Below are 21,129 nucleotides of genomic sequence, written 5' to 3'. Positions count from 1 at the left end.
TATATATACATATATATATATATATATATATATATATATATATATATATATACATATACTGTATACAGTACATCCCCACGTTACGCGAGTTCCGAGTATGCGATCCCCTTTGTACGTGATCCCCCTTGTATGCGAGAACTTTTTTTTTTTTTTTTTTTTTTTTTTTTTTTTTTTTTTTTTTTTTAGTGCGCGAATTGAACTCCTTCTAAGCGAGACGGGCAGCGACGAGTGGCCCAAATCCGTCTGACTCAATGTCTGAGGTGTCAGAAATGGTCCTTGAAGGGTTTATTAACAAAGTGAGTGCATTAGTGGTGAAAGTGTCGAAAGTGCTGGTGACGAAAGTGGTGAGGAAGGTGGTGTGTCAGGTGGTGTGGTGGGTGATGCAGGAGATGCACGCTAGGTGCCTCATCCTGCCTCGGATCCTCTTCTTACCTCCATCATGCCTGTTGTCCTCTTGGGTAAAGGTGAGCAGCCATATTCTTGTTGGTTTATTTAAGCCATATCCTTGTTGATTTACCTAGTAAAGCCATAATCTTGTTGGTTTACTTAGGTAATATGTCTTAGATAGTTTCCCTGTATAGTACAATACATAGATCTGTAAGGCGTTTCAAGGGTTGCCCATGAAGGGGGGTGCCGCCCATATGTAATTTTTCCCATGAGCTTATGTATTCACAGTATGCGAATTCCTAGTACATGACATCCTCTGCCACCCTTATAGGCCCGTACTAAGGGGATGTACTGTATATATACATATATATCTATCTATCTTTTTATCTACTGCCAGACACCATAATCCCATAAAGGGAGGCCATTTGACTTTGAGTTATTTGTTTTACGGGAAGGGGCACTAACCCTCCACCAACCCACTTGTTGAGACGTAGGGAGCACGTATGGTTTGGTTATGTGGGTACCACCCAGTGTTGTAAATGGTTTCTTGGCTTACAGGAAACCATTCGGTTTGTCACTCAATGTAAAGCCACCTGTATAGGAGAGAAAAGCAATAAGAAGTGACGAGAGATGGGAGAAATAGGAAGAGAGGAGGGCAGACACAGAAAAAGAATGGTAAAAGCTAAGGAAGAAGTAGGCAGCACTACATCAAGTGAGTGGATGATGGTCGCCACCACCTACCACTATATATATACTGTATATATATATCATCATCAGCAGCAGCAGCAGCCATTTGAGTATCCACTGCAGGACTGGCCTATCCCGACCAAAGTCGGGATGATACAGCCAATGTATCTCTACCAAGTGGCTTAGGCTGTCTAGTAGAGATTGTATGTAGGGTGAGAAGTGCTTGTAAGTGTAATTGTAGTGTTGGAGTGGCTTTGGATGTGTGTGTAGTCTGTGAACCAAGTGTAATCGCCCCGCGCAAGCTTACTGGGTGCAAGCATACTTTATAGTAAGCGACACTGGTTCAACCACAGTACCCCTTGTGTCCGCCAATGCAGTACGTGGCCGGGTGAACACTCCCAAAGTTTATTACCCTGGCAGGGCGCGAACCCTGGTTCACCCGTGTACGAAACGCACACTCTACCACTGTACCACAGAGGCTCCATATATACAGTAATCACTCCAATATCCGACGTAATAGAGCCATAGGCAGGTCCGGATAGTGGTCCTGTCCGTATATTGGGCCCCAGCTTATGGACTTGTACTTATGGACCCTAACTCAGAGAAACACCTATACAACTCCCTCTGGACATGCATAGCACCTATTTAAGACCCAAATCACACCAATAAGGGACATAAATTACTGAAATAAATGCAAAAGAAGCATAAAATGAGGGTTTAGAAGTAGGTTCATACAATATTAAACATTCTGGTGACTGGCTCCTGGACTGGTACTTATGGACCCTAACCTAGCCTAACTCAGAAAAACACCTTCCTACTGCACATGCATAGCTCCTAACACCCTATTCACACCAATAAAGGACATTAAAGAGTGAAATGAGGTAAGTATAGTATGGAAAAAAGTACAGTATGAAACATTCTGCCTACTTACAGCAAGTCCCTGGCCACCTCGATGAATAACCGTCTCCTCTCGGACTCTAACAGTAAGAAGGATTTCCTGAAGCACTTCCAGTACACTGTTCATGAAGTCTTGCACTGAACTTAGTCAATCGCACACTGAAGTCCGTTCTCTTCACAGTGCGCACTCTTGTCTAACTAATGCTCCATTGTAACTTACTAAGTGTTGCACTCTGCACTTTAACTTTTCCCATTCTTCTAATAATTTTTCAAAGCAAAAACAAACAAGTCTATTTACATTAAATTTTGTTCCAAATGAGTCTTTTCTGTCACAACTGTAAATCCTTAATACAACACACTTTTTTTTTTCACTACACAACACTGTAAATTCCCGTGTGGTCTAGTGGAGAAGTTCTTGCTGTTTATTCACTGTCAGAGTCCGAGAGTATCACTGGCAGGTGACCTAGGGGTGCGTCGCTGGGTCGTGGTGATGGCGTACCCACTGCAGAGGACTCTGAAGACAGCCGCAAACTCACGTCGAGCAGTTGCTCCACCGTGGCTGATGTCCTGGGATGTGGCTCGGAGCATGAGGGCCTGTCTTGGGGAGGCAACGGAGTGGAGCCAGGGCAGGGCACAGCGGGGGTCACGGGCCTGAAAAAACTGTCAGTGGTTGATTGACGCAATGACCTACGATTCTGACGATTGATGATGCGCTGCCTGAAAGCACGCACTTCCTCCACAAGTCCCAAGGGCCCCATCTCCTTGTCGCAGTCCAGGTGTTCTAGGTAGTCTAGGACGAACTCTAGATGTTCCCGGAGTGCGCTCAGCTTGGGGATGGCTGGAGTAGTGTCCTGCTGAGAGGAGTCCACATCATCGTCGCCTTCCTCGTCGGAATCTTCAAGCTCGGTACTGACACCTGCAACTGAAGACGCGATCTCGATATCAGGCAATGTTTGATACCCAGGATCGCCCTCGTCGTCATCCAACCACTCACGAACATTGTCCACATCAACATCGTCGCAGTGCGTACGTAGCCATGCATGGAAGTCATCCACGTCAAACCCTAGAAAATCATACTCCACATCCCTTCCGAGAAGCAGACGAGACCAACCATTTTCCAGAGTCTTCACAGGGACTTCCTTCCATGCACTAGCCCAGTTGTTCAGCGCAGACTTGATGTTGTAGCGGCGAAGGTTTTCCAAAGTCCGCTGGCCTCGTGTGTCCCGTCCCTCCCTGCGCTCATCCTCGTCCTCGAGAACAACCATCACCTCGTCCAGGAACTTCCTTCGGTATAGGCGCTTTGTTGCCACGATCACTCCTTGGTCCATTGGTTGGATGAGAGCAGTCGTATTAGGTGGCAGAAACATGCACCTAATCCGGCCATTCTCACCCACCAAGTCCTTGTTGCACGGGTGGGCAGGTGCATTGTCGAGGAGAAGGAGGGCCTTTACCTGGTCGCGCGGGATTCCCAGTGTCTTCGTCTGGTAATGTATGACCTCCTTGACGACGTGGCGGTGGAACCAGTCTTTGATGATCACGGCTGTAAACCATGCCTTCAAAGAATGGTACCAGACGACAGGAAAGACATCCATCACCCCACGAAGACACCGAGGCTGCTTTGCGCGGCCAACAACAACGGGCTTAAACCGGTGCGTGCCGTTAGCATTGGCACAACACAAAGCAGATATCCGTTGCTTGGAGAGCTTGCGGCCAGGTACACACTTCTCCATCTCCTCGGCTAGAGTGTTTGTTGGCAGCGAGCGATAGAATAGACCAGTTTCGTCTGCATTGTAGACTTGACCGAGAGTGAGGCCCTCCCTGTCGATCAAGCCCTTCACCTTGTGCCGAAACTCGTCAACTCCATCCTCGTTAGCGTCCAAAGCTTCGCCATGAGCTTTGCGGTTGGTAAGGCCATGCCGTAACTTAAACGCAAAGAGCCAACCCTCGGATGCCTTGAAGTCTAGGGCATCGTGAAGCCTGGCGAACTTCTCAGCAGCAGCCTTCAGCTCCGTTCCACGTACCATCACACCAGCAGCACATTGCTGTCGATACCAAATCAATGTGGAGCGGTCGATTTCAGCAAACTTGGGAGTAAACATCACCTTCCTCTCCACATTGCGTTTGCTTCTCGACGAGAAGTCAGCCGTGTACTGCATGAGTTTGTCTCGGGATCTCTTAATATCGAACAAAGTAGATCGGGCCAGGTTGAACTCGTGGAGGATGCGGGAAGAAGACCACCCCGCATCTACTTTCTCCAATATCTCCCGTTTCTTCTCCAGAGTCAACACCACTCTCTTCCTTTTCTCAGGTGGCGGGGCCATCATCACACACACTAAGAGGAGGCCCGAGAGCAGCAGGAGTGCCTGCAGCAGGTAAGGAACCACCACAAAATTGATCACATGGGTAGCCATAACGACGAGCGTGCACTCACGGCGAGAGACGAGCGGAAAGTGAGGAGGATGCAGCGGCGCTCTATCGGACATTGAAGGAATGACGCACCACAACAATGCTCTCCCGCGCCGCACACGGCAAGTTCAAATTACGAGCGGGATTTTTTTTTTTTTTTTTTTTTTTTTTTTTTTTTTTTTTTTATCCCGGGACAATTATGTCCGGTTAATGGGGATGTTCGGATATTGGGCGTCCGGATATTAGAGTGATTACTATACTCGTGTATATATATATATATATATATATATATATATATATATATATATATATAAAGAACTTGCTCTTGGCACCCTCTGTAACACTACACTTTCCATTAGGGGTAGCATCCTTGTCAGACACAACTTCCAAGTCACTAGTTAGTTTTTCACACACTCAAAAATTTTATCACTTCATAGAATATCACACACTGCCATTTTGCAATAGCAGTGGTGTTTCAGTGGCCTTTTATGCACATTTTGGAACAAAGGGCAAAAGATTACAGGAAATGTAAACACTGGGCAGCTTTCTCGACTCAAACAGCTGACTGGCAGGCACCATGATCCATGGGAGACATGATTGCCAAGTCACAAGTTTCAGTATTTTACACACAAAACTTTATCACATCACTTAATATAACTATCTATCTATCTATCTATAGCCCGACGCCCTAATCCCGTAAAGGGTGGCCGCAGACAAAACGCCTCCAAGTCACTCTGTCACCCACAATTTGACTACCCTCCCCCCAACTCACCCCCCCCTCCCGCATATACCTCTCAACTCCATCCCTCCACCTCATCCTTGGTCTACCCCTCCCACTCCCTCCCTCCACCTCACCTACATACACCCTCTTAGTCAGTCTTTCATTCTCCATTCTCTCCACATGTCCAAACTACCTCAGTGTATTTCTCCTAATCTTCTCAACCACATCCATATCTACCCCACAACTTTCTTTCACTTCTTCATTCGTCAACCTGTCCCTCCATGTCACTCCACATGCTCCTCTAAAGTAACTCATTTCCACTGCTCTCACTCTTGACTTGTTCCCCTCTTGCAAGGTCCACGCCTCGCTTCCATACGTCAGGGTAGGGATCACAATACCATCATGCAGTGACTTTTTAACTTCCATACTCACCTCCCTATTTCTCATCACTGCTTTCAGTGTACCAACAACCTTCCTTCCCTGCTGTACCCTTTCACGTACTTCATCGCCCAAAGTTCCATCCTTACTCATCACACTACCCAAGTACTTGATTGCACTCACATTCTCCATACCCTCACCATCCAACCTCACAGCACACTCTGTGACTTCATTCCTCTCAAACACCATAACTTTACTTTTGTTTACATTAACTTTCAGCTTCCTCCTCCTACACACTGTCCCAAATTCATTCACCAAACCTTGCAACTCCCATTCATCTTCACTCAACAATACTGTATCATCAGCAAACAGCAACACCGAAAGCTTCCAAATCTCACCCTCATTCATTAGGGCCAGCCCCACATCCACTGCCCTACCCTGCACCTCCTTTACAACCCCATCCATATATATATTAAACAGCCATGGAGACATCACACACCCCTGTTTCAGTCCCACATTGAGATCAAAGAACTCACTCAGCTCACCATCCACTCACACCATAGCCCTAGCTCCCTCGTACATACTCTTCACAGCACTCAACAATTTCCCCTCCACTCCATATATTCTTAATACCTTCTACATACCTTGCCTATCTATTCTGTCATAAGCTTTCTCCAAGTCCATGAAGGCAGCATACACTTTCCTTCCCTTCTCTAGATACTTCTCTACTAAACATCTTAGAACAAATATCTGATCTACACACCCTTTTCCCTTCCTAAATCCCCCTTGTTCTTCTCCAACTAGCTCCTCTGTCATATGCCTAACCCTATCAGTGAGTATTCTACCATATATTTTACCAGTCACACTAAGAAGGCAAATACCCCTATGGTTACCACATACTTCTCTCTCCCCTTTTCCTTTGTACAGAGGAACAATTATACCAGTCCTTTAGATATATACACATGCACTATTTTTTACGCATTGGCACTGTTATTTGGCAGTATCATTGGTGTTTCATTGACCTTTCATGCATAAAATGGACAGAAGGGCAGACGATCATAGCGAATGTAAACACTAGGTGGCCTTCTTGGCTTAGTCAGCTGACTGGGAGACACTGTGACTATACGGGAGACATGATTTTTCAAGTTAAAATTTTCAGTATTACTCGCACAAAAAGTTATCACCACGTAATATCACACACTGCATTGTTTGTTATGCACTTGCGCTGTTAGTTGATGATAGCAACGGTGTTTCAATGGCCATTCTTGCACAAAATGGAACAAGAAGTGGATGATGACAGCAAATGTAAACACTGGGCGGCCATCTTGACCCAAGCATCTGATTAGTAGTCATCGTTCTAGTGAATTCATGATCATTTCACCATTGTTATTACGAAAATGGATCAGACTCTTTGTTCATCCCCATAATGATTTATCACTTAGGAAACAGATGAGACTAAGTAAACACAATTAGGTAAATACACACTGACACGCCTATGTATATTTATGTATGTAAAAAAAAAAAAAAATCTTCATCATATTCTTATATGGTAACTGGAATTTCAGGCAATGGTTGAGAAGACTGATGTGGTTACCCTGAAGGCATCATATAGCAGCTTAAAAACCACCTTTACCTTTCCAAAACGTGTTGAGGTAAGATTGTTGTCTTTAGATATAAGAAATATTTAGTAGTATGTTTCCCTTTCCTCAGTTTCTGGACATCGACTAGAGAATAGATAATCCTCGTTGTAAGTCATGGATATTTTTGAGATTATGCTGGCATTTTCCATAGAGTTGTCACTGTTAATTGGGTAGACCTGGAAAGTCAACTTTATAGGCAGCTGAGGATGAGATGGAGGGATGGGGTGGAGAGGTATATGAGAGGGGGGGGGGGGAGTTGGGAGCAGGGCAGTGAAATTGTGGGGGACAGGGCGACGTGGAGGCAATTTGTTTGTGGTCACCCCGTATGGGATTGAGGCGTCTGGCAATAGATGGATAGATAGATTTTAATTTCAGTACTTTTTTTCTGCAAGTTACTGTACTGTAGACTTAGGAGCTAAGAAGAATATAATATTAAGGGGACTTTAACCCTTCTGTGGCCACCGGCATCTAATGACATTATGCTGTAGTGTGGCTGCCAGCATCGATGCTCTGTGACTTGTAGAAAACTGCAAAAATTTTGGGGAAGGGAATGGAGGTCTGGGAGATGTTGACACAGACCTACTCTAGCCTCTAAACCATTCAAACAGTCAGTTCATCTCGTGAATCAGTTGTGAGTGGATTTCAGTCTTTTGCTCCCATCAAGTGTTAGTGTAATTAAGAGTAAGAAAGTCAAGAAAGAAAGTGTTGCACTTATCTTCTCTTTTTCCTAAACTAACCCCCCCCCCAAAAAAAAAAAAAAAAAAAACAGGAATAAACATTATAAACAAAAAAAAAGAGGGAAGACATTCATAATTATGATATTTTTATAAGTGCATAACATGCTGTGTACTGAATTTGTTCATTTTACATATTTCTTGTTTTCCACAAGCATTTCAGCAACATATGAGGTGTTCTCATGGTGAATGTATGGATGTAAAACCTTCCCTTTCTTTGAGACTAATTCCCTCATTCAAGGTGCAAATCTCGGTTCGTATTGAATATTGGTCAAGATGGTTCGGCCTTTACACACAGCAGCACCCATTACCTTGAAACGGACTAAAAACAGCATCCTTATTCTCTCTTTCCACACAAATTGGACCACCCTTAGTTAAAAAAAAAAAAAAAAAAAAAAAAAAAAAAAACCATACAGGAAAAAACATTATAAACAAAAAAAAAATGGGAAAACATTCATAATTATGATATATACAGTATATATATTTTCTATAAGTACACATATTATTTACTGAACTTGTTCATTTTGCATATTTCTTGCTTTGCACAAGCTTTTCAGCAACATATGAAGTGTTCTTGTGGTGAATATATGGAAGTAAAACCATCCCTTCCCTTCACGTTAATTTCCTTGTTCAAGGTGCTAATCACGAATCGTATCAAATTTTAGACGCAGCGGTTCAACCTGTTCACCCAAAAGAGGACCCATATCTGGTTAGAGTCTAAAAATGTCATCTCTCACCTCTCTTCGGGCACAAACTAAACCACCCAGACCACAGAAATAAATAATACATGCTTTAGGAAGGGAAGAGGTTGTGTAGATCAGATATTCATTCTTAGATCTTTAGTGGAAAAGTTTCTAGAGAAGGGAAAGAAGTTGTATGCAGCTTTCATGGATTTGGAGAAAGCATATGACAGGGTGGATAGACAAGGATTGTGGAAAGTATTAAGAATATATGGAGTAGATGGGAAGTTGTTGAATGCTGTGAAGAGTATGTATGATGGTGCTAAGGCTGCAGTGCGTGTGGATGGTGAACTAAGTGAATTTTCCTCTTTGAAGGTTGGGTTGAAACAGGGATGTGTCATGTCTCCATGGTTGTTCAATCTGTACATGGATGGGGTAATAAAAGAGGTACAAGGTAGGGTAGTGGATGTTGGAGTGGCCCTGGTGAGAGAGGGTAGTGTTTGGAAACTCCCTGTACTGTTGTTTGCAGATGATACTGTGTTGTTGTGTGAAGGTGAAGGGGAGCTGCAAGGCTTGGTGGATGAGTTTGGGAGAGTGTGTAAGAAACGGAATCTAAAGGTGAATGTAGGGAAGAGTAAAGTGATGGTCTTTTAGAGAGGTGAAGTCAGTGAATGTACAGTGAGGTTGGATGGTGAGGAATTAGATAATGTGAGTACGTTTAAGTACTTGGGTAGTGTGATGAGTAAGGATAGAGGTTTGGAGGGTGAAGTGCTTGAAAGGGTACAGCAGGGAAGAAAGGTTGCTGGTTCTTTGAAAGCAGTGTTAAGAAACAGGGAAGTGAGCATGGAAGTGAAAAAGTTACTACATGACAGTATTGTGATACCAACTCTAACGTATGGAAGTGAAGCTTGGATGTTGTTGGAAGGACACAAGTCAAGAGTGAGAGCAGTGGAAATGAGTTATTTAAAAGGAGCCTGTGGAGTCACATGGAGAGACAGGCTGACGAATGAGGATATAAAGAAGCGTTGTGGTGTGGATGTGGATGGGATAGGAAGCGTTATGAGGAACACACTGAGGTGGTTTGGCCATGTGGAGAGGATGGAGGGTAAGAGACTGACGAAGAGAGTGTATGTGAGTGAGGTGGAGGGGGCAAGAGGGAGGGGGAGGCCGAGGATGAGATGGAGGGATGGGGTGGAGAGGTATATGAGAGAGGGGGGTGTGAGTTGGGAGCAGGGTAGTGAAATGGCGGGGGACAGGGCGACGTGGAGGCGATTTGTTGTGGCCACCTCAAACGGGATTGAGGTGTCTGGCAATAGATAGATAGATAGATAGATAAAAAATGTGATATATATATATATATACAGTAGAACCTCGGTCCTCGAACACAATCCGTTCTGGAAGGCTGTTCCAGGACCGAATTGGTCGAGGACTGAACTAATTTTCCCCATAAGAAATAATGTAAATCATTTTAATCCGTTCCAAGACCCCAGATGCTTACCTATTTAAGTTTCAGCACTGGTACCAGTGCTTTCCTTTACGAGGTGACTGTATATTTCTCTTGCCTTTTCACAAATTATATACTCACTAACACTGTCTCCTGCTAACTGTTTCTCATTGATGAAGATAAGCAATAATTTTTCCACTTCTTCAGTTATTTTCCGCACTACTTTCCTCTTTTCACTGCCAGTAGCCATACTGGATGAACTTGCTTTCTTTGGAGCCATTATTAGGGGCTAATACTGCACTGAATCAAGAAAAATGTGAAGCACAGCAGGACGACCACGTTGACGAACAACAAAGGTGGACACGTGACTGTCGGTCGGCCAGCTTTCCTTCGTTTGGCTACGTTCAGGTTGGTCGAGGTCCAATATTTTGGTCGACCTCTGGAGCAAAAATTTCTTGAATTTTTTGATCGAGGTCCGATTTGTTCGACATGCGAGACGTTCGAGGACCGAGGTTCCACTGTATATATATATATTTTTTAAACCTACTCTATCATGTACCGATTTTGTTCACAATACACATATCTAGTCATTTCAAACCATTTCAGTACCACTGAAATTTTGAGGGGCAGGGAAAAAAAGAAATTTCCATCACTGATATCATTTGTAAATTTGTTCACTTATTTGAGCTTTATTGCTCAGCACAGGATGGGTCAAGGAGGCTGAAAATTGCATTGCCAGATATGCCAGACATTCTTCTTCAATTTAGCAAGAAAAAAAAAAAGACTGATTTTCAAAACCAGAAAAATTGGCCCCATAGTCATCCAGTGGGTCCCGTCAAATTCTTGAGGCTCGTCCACAGAGGTTAACAAGGACTGACTGAGTACCCCAGCCTCTGCATTGTATGAGCAGTTACGGTTCTTGTAGCTCCATCTAACACAAGTACCATACAGCCAGTGGACCGTGATTATAGAATTTACAGGTATCTTCGTGTTGAACTAGGGTTCTTCATCATCTCTGAAGGGAGGTGTGGCATGAAGTAAATTTTTATTTCATTTACAATATTTTCTTTTCTAATATTGGTGCCATCTTATGAATCCATTCCATACTGGCATCCTTATTAACACTGTACAGAGAAGGACTTCAACTGCTTAAAGTTCTAACTTAGCACAATAATTCCTCGCTTAAAACTAGATGTCTACCCCAAAAATACCATGTTAAAAGAAAATTGTGTTAAGTGAGGGTTGTGTTCTAGCAAGTATATTGTATTACTGTATATTCTCATATATCGTAATTAAAAAATCACATTCAGGACTACAAGTAATTGTCAGGATAGATTTTATGCTGTGATTGGTTGTATGAAGTTGTATTAAATGTTAAAGTTCACACAAAGTTAAAAAAATTATGGTATGCTGAGATCTGTGCTAGTGTGAGTTGTATCAACCATGGTCCTTCACTGCACATCTGGAATAGTGAATGCAAGTTCATTGAATGAAAAGTGCTTCTATGTTTATTAATAATTTCAGAGTGAATAACGTGTTACCAGTAAGTGAGTGCATGTAATTCAGTCAACCTCCACCCTGAATAATGCAAAATTCCGGTATTGCATCAGTACCCCCAATCAGCTATCCATTTGGCACTGAGCTGAATAATGTGTCACTATCCTAAGCTATCCATCTCAACCCTTTATCCTAAAAACTTCCTACGGTATTGCCCTTGAGTAAAAATTAAAATTAAGCATAAAATACAATATTGTTACAATACATGTAGTACAGTAATACAGTACATAATCATAATCATACTGTACTCACCTAATGCTGGCAGCTATCGAGGGCAGAGTAGTACACTATGCAGTACAGTGCTTTTAATCCCATGTGGTCTTACGGCAAATGGCTCCCACAAACACTACTCCAGCTACACCACCTCAGCCTCTATCTCAGCCAAGGGTGATGGAGTTGGCATTGGAGAAAGAGTGACAGAGGGTGTGAGGTGGAGATCCAAAGATGCCTCTGATAGAGGCAAGACCTCTGGCTGGGACACCACCCTTGAAATGACTGAGGGCTGAATTGGTGGTGTCATGGCAGAGGTACCTAGTTGTAACGCAGATGGTGCTGTGGCAGAGGTGGCTGGCCAAAGTGAAGAAGTAATGGCTGAGGTGAAGAAGCAGTGTGAGGAGGTAGAGGGCTGGGGTGACAAAGACTGATGCAAGGAGGTAGAAGGCTGGAGTGATAGAATGGCAGGTGTCACTGGACAGAAAAACGACATGATGGAGGATTGCTTGGTGATCTATCTCGACTGCAGCTTGATGACATTCTCACAGCCCTCTCACAGTTAGGTGGCCATGGCATTGGTAAAGATGGCCTGGCGATTGGGGTGCTCACAGTAGTCGAGAATGATGTACCCCGCATCACGGACTTGCTGGAGCCTGAGGATATCAACCACTTCGTGATCATCATCCTCTCCCTCCTCCCCTGCATCCTTGTTGCCCCCTGCAGTTCCGTGGTTGGACAACATCTGGTACCCTGGGTCTCCCTTGTCCACTTCCAGCCAATTATGGATGGTGTCCTCAGTTACCTGTTCTCGTGCAGGTTCCATCCATCAGATGAAGTCCTGAGCTTCGAAACGGTGAAATCGCAGTGGCCTCGTCATCCTTGAGAAGCTTGTTCCAACAGTGCTCAAGGGTAGTTGCAGAGAGTTCCCTCTGAGCATATGCTTAGTTGTAGATGGCAGGCTTGAGAAAGTACCACTTGAGGTTGGCCAAAGTCCTCTCTTCTGTAGTGTCCTCACCGTGGGCTGCCTTCTTGTCCTCGAGCATGACCATCATGTCTTCCATAAACCTCTTCTGGTACATCCATTTCATTGTCACAATAGTACCCTGGTCCATCAGTTACAAGATGGAGGTCATATTAGGGGCCAAGGACATGGTTCTAATACGATGTCCATCTCCAATCAGCTCCATCTCAAAAGGATAAATGGGAGCATTATCAAGGAGCAGAGCCTTCACTTGGTCATGAGCAAGGCCAAGACTCTTCATTTAATAACGAATAATACCCTTCACAGCATGATTGTAGAACCACTCTTTGAAGACCTCAGCTGTGAACCAAGCCTTCAGCAAGTGGAAATAAATTACTGGGAGACTGTCCATCAACCCCCGGAAACAACATGGCTGTTTTGCATGCCCCACTATAACAGGTTGCAGATGATGAGAACCTGTTGCATTGGTGCAACACAAAGCAGAGTTAGCTGTTTGCTCACCTTACAACTCAGTATCGACTTCTCCTCAGCCAAGGTATTACTCAGGACACACCTGAAGAAGAGACCAGTTTCATCATTATAAAATTGATTGAGACAGACCTTCTGCATCAATTAGGTTTTTAAGTTCTGTCCAAAATGCATCTTCTCCTTCTTTGTGTGCATCCAGAGCTTCATCATAAGTACTCTTGTCAGAAGGCCCATGTCAAAGTTTGAACCGAGTCAACCAACCTTCAGAGGCCTTGAAAGCCGTGATGCACAGCTGCTCAGCAAACTTGGTGGCTGCAGCCTTCAGCTCAGTGGAACACACAATCATGTCATAGCCACACTGTTGTCTGAATCACTTCAGATAGTCCTTGTTGAGTTCACCATAGCATGGATTGGCCATCATGCTGTGCTCATTCTGTTGAAGTCATGCCATGGTCACCATGGGAGAACATCTTGATGGATTGCTAGTTCTTCTGCAGATCCAGCAGTGTGGTCCAGGGTGTGTCATAGCATTGGTTCAGCCTTGCAAGGGTCCATCCTTGCTCCATCTTCTTGATTATCTTCGTCCTCTTCTCCGTGGAGAAAATGATACAACGCCTCGTAGCAGGTGTAAGAGCAGCCATGGAGACAACAACCAGGACCAGGCAGAAGGTAAACAGGACCTGCAGCAGCCAGGGCACCACCACAAAAGCCTCATCTCAGCCATCACACTCAACTAGGGTACAGTCAACCTCCGCCATTGGCGGGTTCGCATATTCGCGGATTTTTGGGGGAAATTTTAAAAATTCAAAGAAAGATATTTCCTATTTTTCATCAGCTGTTTGTAGTGGTTCATAAGTGATTTTTTTGCATGTTTTCCTTGAGAAATACTGTCATATACAGTTAAACTGAGCAGTTACTCTGTATAGGTATGTGCTGTTAATCACGGGACTTCAGCATTTTACAGTACTGTACTCGGTATTTCACAGTGCAAATCTCTCACTCTTTTCTCGCATTGAGAATTTGCGTGTGATTGGCTCCTAGGGAAGCATCCCTTATTATCTGCCCACGTCTTTCTCCTTACCCTACTGGCTGTTCAAAGGGGAACAAATCATATGCCACTGCGTTCATTCTCTCTCTTGTGCATCTGCTTGTGTTCTGCGTGTTATTACAGCCACAGTACAGCCAGCCATGGAATAGCTAGCTGCAGAGATGGAGCTACTTCCACCTTCCACCCCAGCCACATGTGATGACCCTGATGACCCTCCCTCTGTCAGTGATTCTCCGGAGCTCAGTTAGAGCTCATCCTGCCATGCAGTACAGAATATTTATCCATCATTGTCCATCATGTACTGCACGGCAAACTTGTTGTCATCATCGCATAGGTGAGTATAGTGCACTGTACCCAGAAACACTTGTTTATCATCCTGTGCTGTCTTGTTAGGAAGTATTAATGTGCATAAAATGCATTAACCGGTCTCATAGTTGGTCTGTAGGTAATGTGAACAGTTTAAAAGGTGAATCCAGTGACTTTTTTGGAAGGTATAGGACACAGAGCACTGATGGGCCACAAAAGTAGTCACAGCACTACATCAGCGAGTGAGGCACAAGGGGCCACTGGGAAAGTCGCAGCACTGGGGGGTAGCCACCACATGGGTCACAAATGCACGACACATAGATACGTCTTCATTACATAGCAGTCAGAGCACTAGAACACGGAGCGCTGGTGGGTCACAAAGGAAGGCACAGCATGACAGCAATAAGCAAGGCATGAGGGGCCACAGGCAAAGCCCCAGCACTGGGGAGTAGCCATTGTGTGGGTCACAAATGCACAGCATATAGATACATCGCCACTAAGCAGTAGCCAGAGGACTTAGGGCACAGAGCACTGAGGGAAGTCATAGCACTATAGCAATGAGCTAGGCATGGGAGGCCACAGGCTAAGTCACAGCACTAGGGGATATCCACTGCATGACTGCATGGGTCACAAATGTACATCACACGGATGCGTCCTTGCTATATGGCATCCAGGGGAGAGAATGAGAGGGGCGGTAAGCTTTGAGCAACAAGTGGGCCGCCCTGCAACCCATTGTGATTGGCTGGCGCGTTGGAGGGTCTGTCCAAGCACCAATTACGTCTCATGTGTGAGTTGGATGATACACCTCACTGCCGGAAAGTGCATAGTACCACTGATTGCTTCCTGTTTCTGAGCTGGATAGTGCCTATTTTCAACAGATATAATTTTAATAGAGCTGAGCTCAAAGCACTGGATATTGCAATGATGAATAATTGAGAAATTACTGTATCCTGTATACAGTAAGCTCTCAATTATCTGTCATTGCAGTATCTGGCGCTTTTTGCCCAGCTCTATTAAAACAACATCCAGCAAAATTACATAATATCCAGCTCTGAAACGGGAAGCAGTCGGTCCTCCAGCTCAGACACAGTACTCAGTCAGTGAGCCGGTAGACCCTGCAATGTGCCAGTCAATCACAGTGCATTGTGGGAGCAATCCACCCACCACGCCGAGCCTCTCGTCGCTCACTGTATCCCTGTGGACACTGTACAATGAGGGCATAGCTGTGCACTCTGCACTTGTGACCCATACTGTGCTTAAGTCCTGGTGTTGTGACTTAGTCTGTGGCCTCCTGTGCTTCACTTATTGTTGTAGTGCTGTGACTAACCTTGTGAACCCTCAGTGCTCTGTATCTTAGTGCTCTGTCTGCTGTACAGTGAGGATGTATCTGTGCATATCTCCCTCCTTTGATGCCAACACAAAGTAAGTACAGTATGATTACATTATTTTCTGCATTACTGTACTGTATGCACTGTATCAGTACTGTATTGTATTCTATGTTTAATCTTTTACTCAGTGGTAATATTGTAGGAAAGATTTTAGGATAGAGAGTCTTGATGGATAGTAACACATTATCTGGCTCGACGCCTAATGGATAGCTGATTGGGGTTACTATGCAGTATCCAGTGTGGGGTTGACTGAATTATCCTGGATAATTGAGAGTTTACCATTTATATACAGGGCTACCCTGGTTTTATGATGGGATGCATTAAGAAGAAACCCATCACCAGGTGGGGTATTGTATAGTGGGGTAGATTTAACATGGAGAGTATATGGATGCATTTTTTAGCCTTGTGATTCCTCCCCAACCAAGTCCTAAACCCACCCAAATGAGTCCAAAAACAAGTTTATAGCCAATCTACAGTACATGGACTAACAGCTATGAAAGAAGCTAACCTAAGCCTAAAACCTGTTAATAACTCACCAAAACCAAAAAAATAAAATCCAAAAATCATAATAAGTCAGAAAATATAAAAAATCTCTCATCATGTACTTCTTTTAGGTCCATATCTGGTCTTGGTCATCATCCTTGCTATCCTCCCTGAGGCTAGGGGACATGCGGTGCTCCTGAGTACTCACTCATCCTCCTCAAAGCCCTCAAACACCATCTCCAGGAGAGGATTAGAGGGGTAGGAAGCCTGGCGAGGTGGGGTGATGGTAACGGGATACTGATGCGATGGCTCAGGGGTTTGATGTGATGACTCACTAGGTGGTGCTACATTGCAGGACGCATTGCAAAATTGGGGGTAGGCCTATGATAGATGGGGTAGGGTGGTATTTCTACCCCCATTGCTAATCCGAGATATCATGTAGTGAGTTATCATATAGCGGGGTATCCCTGTATGTAAATATAGTCACCTCTCACATAATGTGCGAACCTATAGCATGAAACGTAGTGTGGGTGGCATAATTTTATACCTGAATTTGGTCACAACGCAAAAATGATAGCTATTACATGGGTGGAGGAAGTTGCCCATTTATTTGAGCACTATACTGTGCAGCGACAGCAAACAATATGCCCAAATTATGGTTCAGACAGTCATAACGCAACAAAGTAGGGTCCTAACGCAGTGGGAACAGACACAGTGTGGCCATTGATAGTCATAGTGAGGGTTGGATTAGCCTATGACGTATTGCGATCACATGTCTGCGCGAGGTGTTGTCATGGTCCACTGAGCATTCCTGCCCCCTGTGAGCCTACCCTCTCCCCTCGCATGGCTCCACACATGCTCTGTGCGATCTTTGCTCTCTCTCTCTCTCTCTCTCTTTTTTTTTTTTTTTTTTTTTTTTTTTCCCCACAGAACCCCACTCCACCTCCCCCCAGCAAGCCCACAACCTCTTCTATTCAAAGTGAGGAATCCTCCAGCATTTGTATGTAATGAAGTCTTTATCAGGTAGGTAAATGTCTTGGAAAAAAGAAAAAATGAAAATTGCCCCAAAGTTGGAACTTGGGGCTAACATAGGTACAACTCCAGTCAGAAATTTGTGATACAGGGTAATCTGCCACTAGACATTTACCCCCTAACTCCCCCTCCTTACCCCCACCAAAACACTGATTTGTTAGGTGGATAGATCAAAGATGTGAAGCTTCTCTCAGTCTCACGTCTTGCAGCATGTAATGTTACTTTCATTTATCTTACTATTAGGTGTATTATCAAGTGCACAGATCCATCTTCAGTTCCATGAGAAGTAATTACATCGAAGTTTTAGCAGCTTTCAATACAACGACCCTAATGTATAGAGTTTGGTTTCCAAATATTTATCCAACATGTTTTAAGCGATAGACTAAAATCCAAGTAACAGTGACAAGTTATATGGCCACATAAGTCCCTCTCCTACCTTGTCATCTGGACAGCCGTATATCCACCCACCTACTCATCCACCTACCCACTCAACCCACCCAACACAACCCACCGACCTCACCCCGGCCACCCACCTTTTTGTGTGTGTGTGTGTGTGTGTGTGTGTGTGTGTGTGTGTGTGTGTGTGTGTGTGTGTGTGTGCAAGGAAGAAAGAACCAAAGGCCGGGAGCCCACAAACTGTTCCTTGCAAGAGAAAACAAAAACAATACAAAAAAGAGAGCCAAATTTAAGATCCGCTCATTTCAAGATGCTTGGACACAATGCATTTGAAAGACTGGAGATCATAGGACGTAGGAAATACAGATAGAGGGAGACAGTTCAAGAGTTGACCTGTTCTCATAAATGAAGGACTGGAACTAACAGTTAACTCTTGCATTAGAGAGTTGGACAGAAAAGGGATGAGAATTTGTTGCTAGATGGGTGCTATGCGCCCATCATAAAGGTGGAGGGATGCAAGCAGACAGTTCAGAGGAGTGGTGATCATTGAAGTAGCAATAGAGAAGAGATAAAGATGCAGCAGTGCGGTGAAGAGACAGAGGTTGATGGGAGCCAGTAAGAGGAGGAGAGTTAATGAGATGAAAAGCCTTTGACTCCACTCTTTTGAGAAGGGCTGTATGTAGGGAGCCTCTCTACACATGAGAGTTGCACTCTGCACACGAATGCCACCCAAGAAACTCACCCAACAATGCCACTCAACACATTCACTCATTCACTTCTCCACGCTAATCCCATCCAGCCACCCAGCCTAACTACGCACCCAGAGCATCCCAACCACACAATCATCTCAGACACCCTGGTGACCCACCATGCCCACACATCCTGATAACCTATCTTGCCCACTGATCCCTACCACCCACCCTTCCCACCCACGAATTCCACCCACCCTGCACACCCAACAGTGCCATCTATTGCATCCACTCACACAACCCTCCTAGCTCTCCCTGAGCACTCACCCACCTAACCCTGCCCACCCACCCATCTTATCCAACCACTCCTCCCACCAACCCACCCACCCATCTTATCCAACCACTCCTCCCACCAACCCACCCACCCATCTTATCCAACCACTCCTCCCACCAACCCACCCACCCATCCACAAGCCCAACCACCCATCTTACCCAGCCTCATTCACTCCTCCATCCCATTCACCCATTCGAACCCAACTCATCCACCAAACTCATCGTATACAAATTTAATGTACTGACCCCTCCCGAACCACCAATTTAATTTACCGACCCCTCCCGAACCACCAATTTAATTTACCGACCCCTCCCGAACCACCAATTTAATTTACCGACCCCTCCCGAACCACCAATTTAATTTACCGACCCCTCCTGAACCACCAATTTAATTTACCGACCCCTCCCGAAACACCAATTTAATTTACCGACCCCTCCCGAACCACCAATTTAATTTACCGACCCCTCCCGAACCACCCAAATATCCAGCCACTCATCCACCCAGCCGACCAAACACATCCAGTCAGTAACCCATCTGTCCCTGCAACCCACTCAAAGGCACTCCACACAACACTGTCCACCCACCCTGGTGATGCACCAAACTACCACACCCACCAACTTAGCCTCATCAACTCCACCCACCCAACCAACTGACCCAAACACACAACACACACACACACACACACACACACACACACACACACACACACACACACACACTGTCAGCCAGAGCGAACGGACGTATCTCGACTGCTCCCAGCCACAGCTGCAAACCTTAAGTAGTTTTCAGGAATTATGTTTGTCCTGTCTCCTATGGTCTTGTTTTAAATTTAAAATACTGTATGTTAATATAGACTACCAAAAATGTAAAGATTTATTGGCAAAGAGTATACATGAATGTTTGTAGTATTTTCAGTAACAGCTGTTTTTGGTACTGTAACCAGTCTCAAACATTGCCGATAATGTAAACATTGAGGGACTAGAATTTCCAGGATTTGATAGTAATACTAATGTCATGGATTTGGTTAAAACATTGATTATGAGGATTAGTGAACTTGAAAGGAAAGTGGAGAATTTAATGTAAAAGGACATGTCTGAAAATATCGAGATTACTATACAGAGTCTGAGCCAATCCAGTGAGACGGCGAATGAGGAGATCAGGAATTTGAGCGTGAAAATATTGAATTGAGGAGGAAACTAGAAGAGAGTAGTAATAAAATGGAGAAGGTGAGTAGTGTATTAGAAGAGAATAAGGCAAAGTGGGTACATGTAGAAGAAGAACAGAAAGAAGTGGTCAGCTTAAGGGAAATCATTCAGGAAGAAAAGGAAATAAACAAGAAAAAAATGGAAGAAAAGGTAATGAAAATACTGAAGAAAAAAGAGAAAATATTGAGAGAAACTGTAGAAAGGAACAGATGTGTGGTAATATTTGGAAACAGGGAGGAGGAGGAAAAGGTTAGATCCGTGAGACTTGAGAGAGACACGAACCTGGTGAGGAGAATATTAGGCAAGATTGATCCCGAAGGAGACAAGTAGGAAAAAGAAATTGAGGAAGTAAGGATGATAGGGCCTTATAAGAAAGGGGAAACAAGACAAATGAAAGTCAAGTTGTCATCAGAAAGTGTAGTAAATAATATACTTAGAGTGACCTGGAAACTAAGCAAAGAGGCAGGGATGGAAAATATTATAATAAGAAAAGATTTGAATGAAGAAGAAAAAGAAGTTTTAAAATCATTGAAGGAACAAGTAAAGGAAAAAAATGATAAGAGGACAGGAAGAATGTAAAAACTTTTATTTGGAGAGTGATGGATATGAAAGTAAGGAAGTGGTATGTGAGGAAATAGAAGTGAAGGAAGCTAAGGGGGATGGCTATGAAAGATCAGAAACTGAGGAAGTGGTACCGACGGAGAGAAGGAGAGAAGAGGGTACAAAAAGCATCAAAAATAATTTAAAGGTGGTATATACTAATGTTGATGGTTTAATATCGGCAAGGCTTGAAATTAACGATTTCTTGAGGGAACATGAACCTGTTGTCATGTGCTTTGTAGAGACCAAGTTAAGAGAAGATATTGATGTTCATTTGGGAGATGGTAAATACAAACTGTGGAGAGGAGACAGAAAACGAAAAAACGGGAGGAGGAGTGATGATAGCAGTGAAGAACAACATAAATGTAGATACCGTGGAAATGGGAGAAGGCAGGGCTGAAGTGATATATATGAAATTAGAAACTGGAGAGAATGGCAAGCGAGATATGGCGGT

The 21,129-nt window shown here is 44.1% G+C and overlaps 1 protein-coding gene across 1 annotated transcript in view; it reads left to right on the top strand.

The window, feature by feature from the left end:
• The window catches only part of rod (kinetochore component rough deal), a 471,351-nt gene that overhangs the window by 400,945 nt on the left and 49,277 nt on the right, over window positions 1-21,129 (top strand). The window contains exon 24 of the mRNA XM_080276726.1: window positions 7,042-7,128. Coding sequence (XP_080132852.1) covers window positions 7,042-7,128 — 87 coding nt within the window. The remainder of the gene's footprint in view (window positions 1-7,041; window positions 7,129-21,129) is intronic.

This window comes from Coenobita brevimanus, chromosome 66, assembly GCF_032717465.1.
Source record: "Coenobita brevimanus isolate Jiangsu-jjx chromosome 66, ASM3271746v2, whole genome shotgun sequence".
NCBI lineage: Eukaryota > Metazoa > Arthropoda > Malacostraca > Decapoda > Coenobitidae > Coenobita > Coenobita brevimanus.
This window is presented reverse-complemented; position numbering and strand designations above follow the sequence as displayed.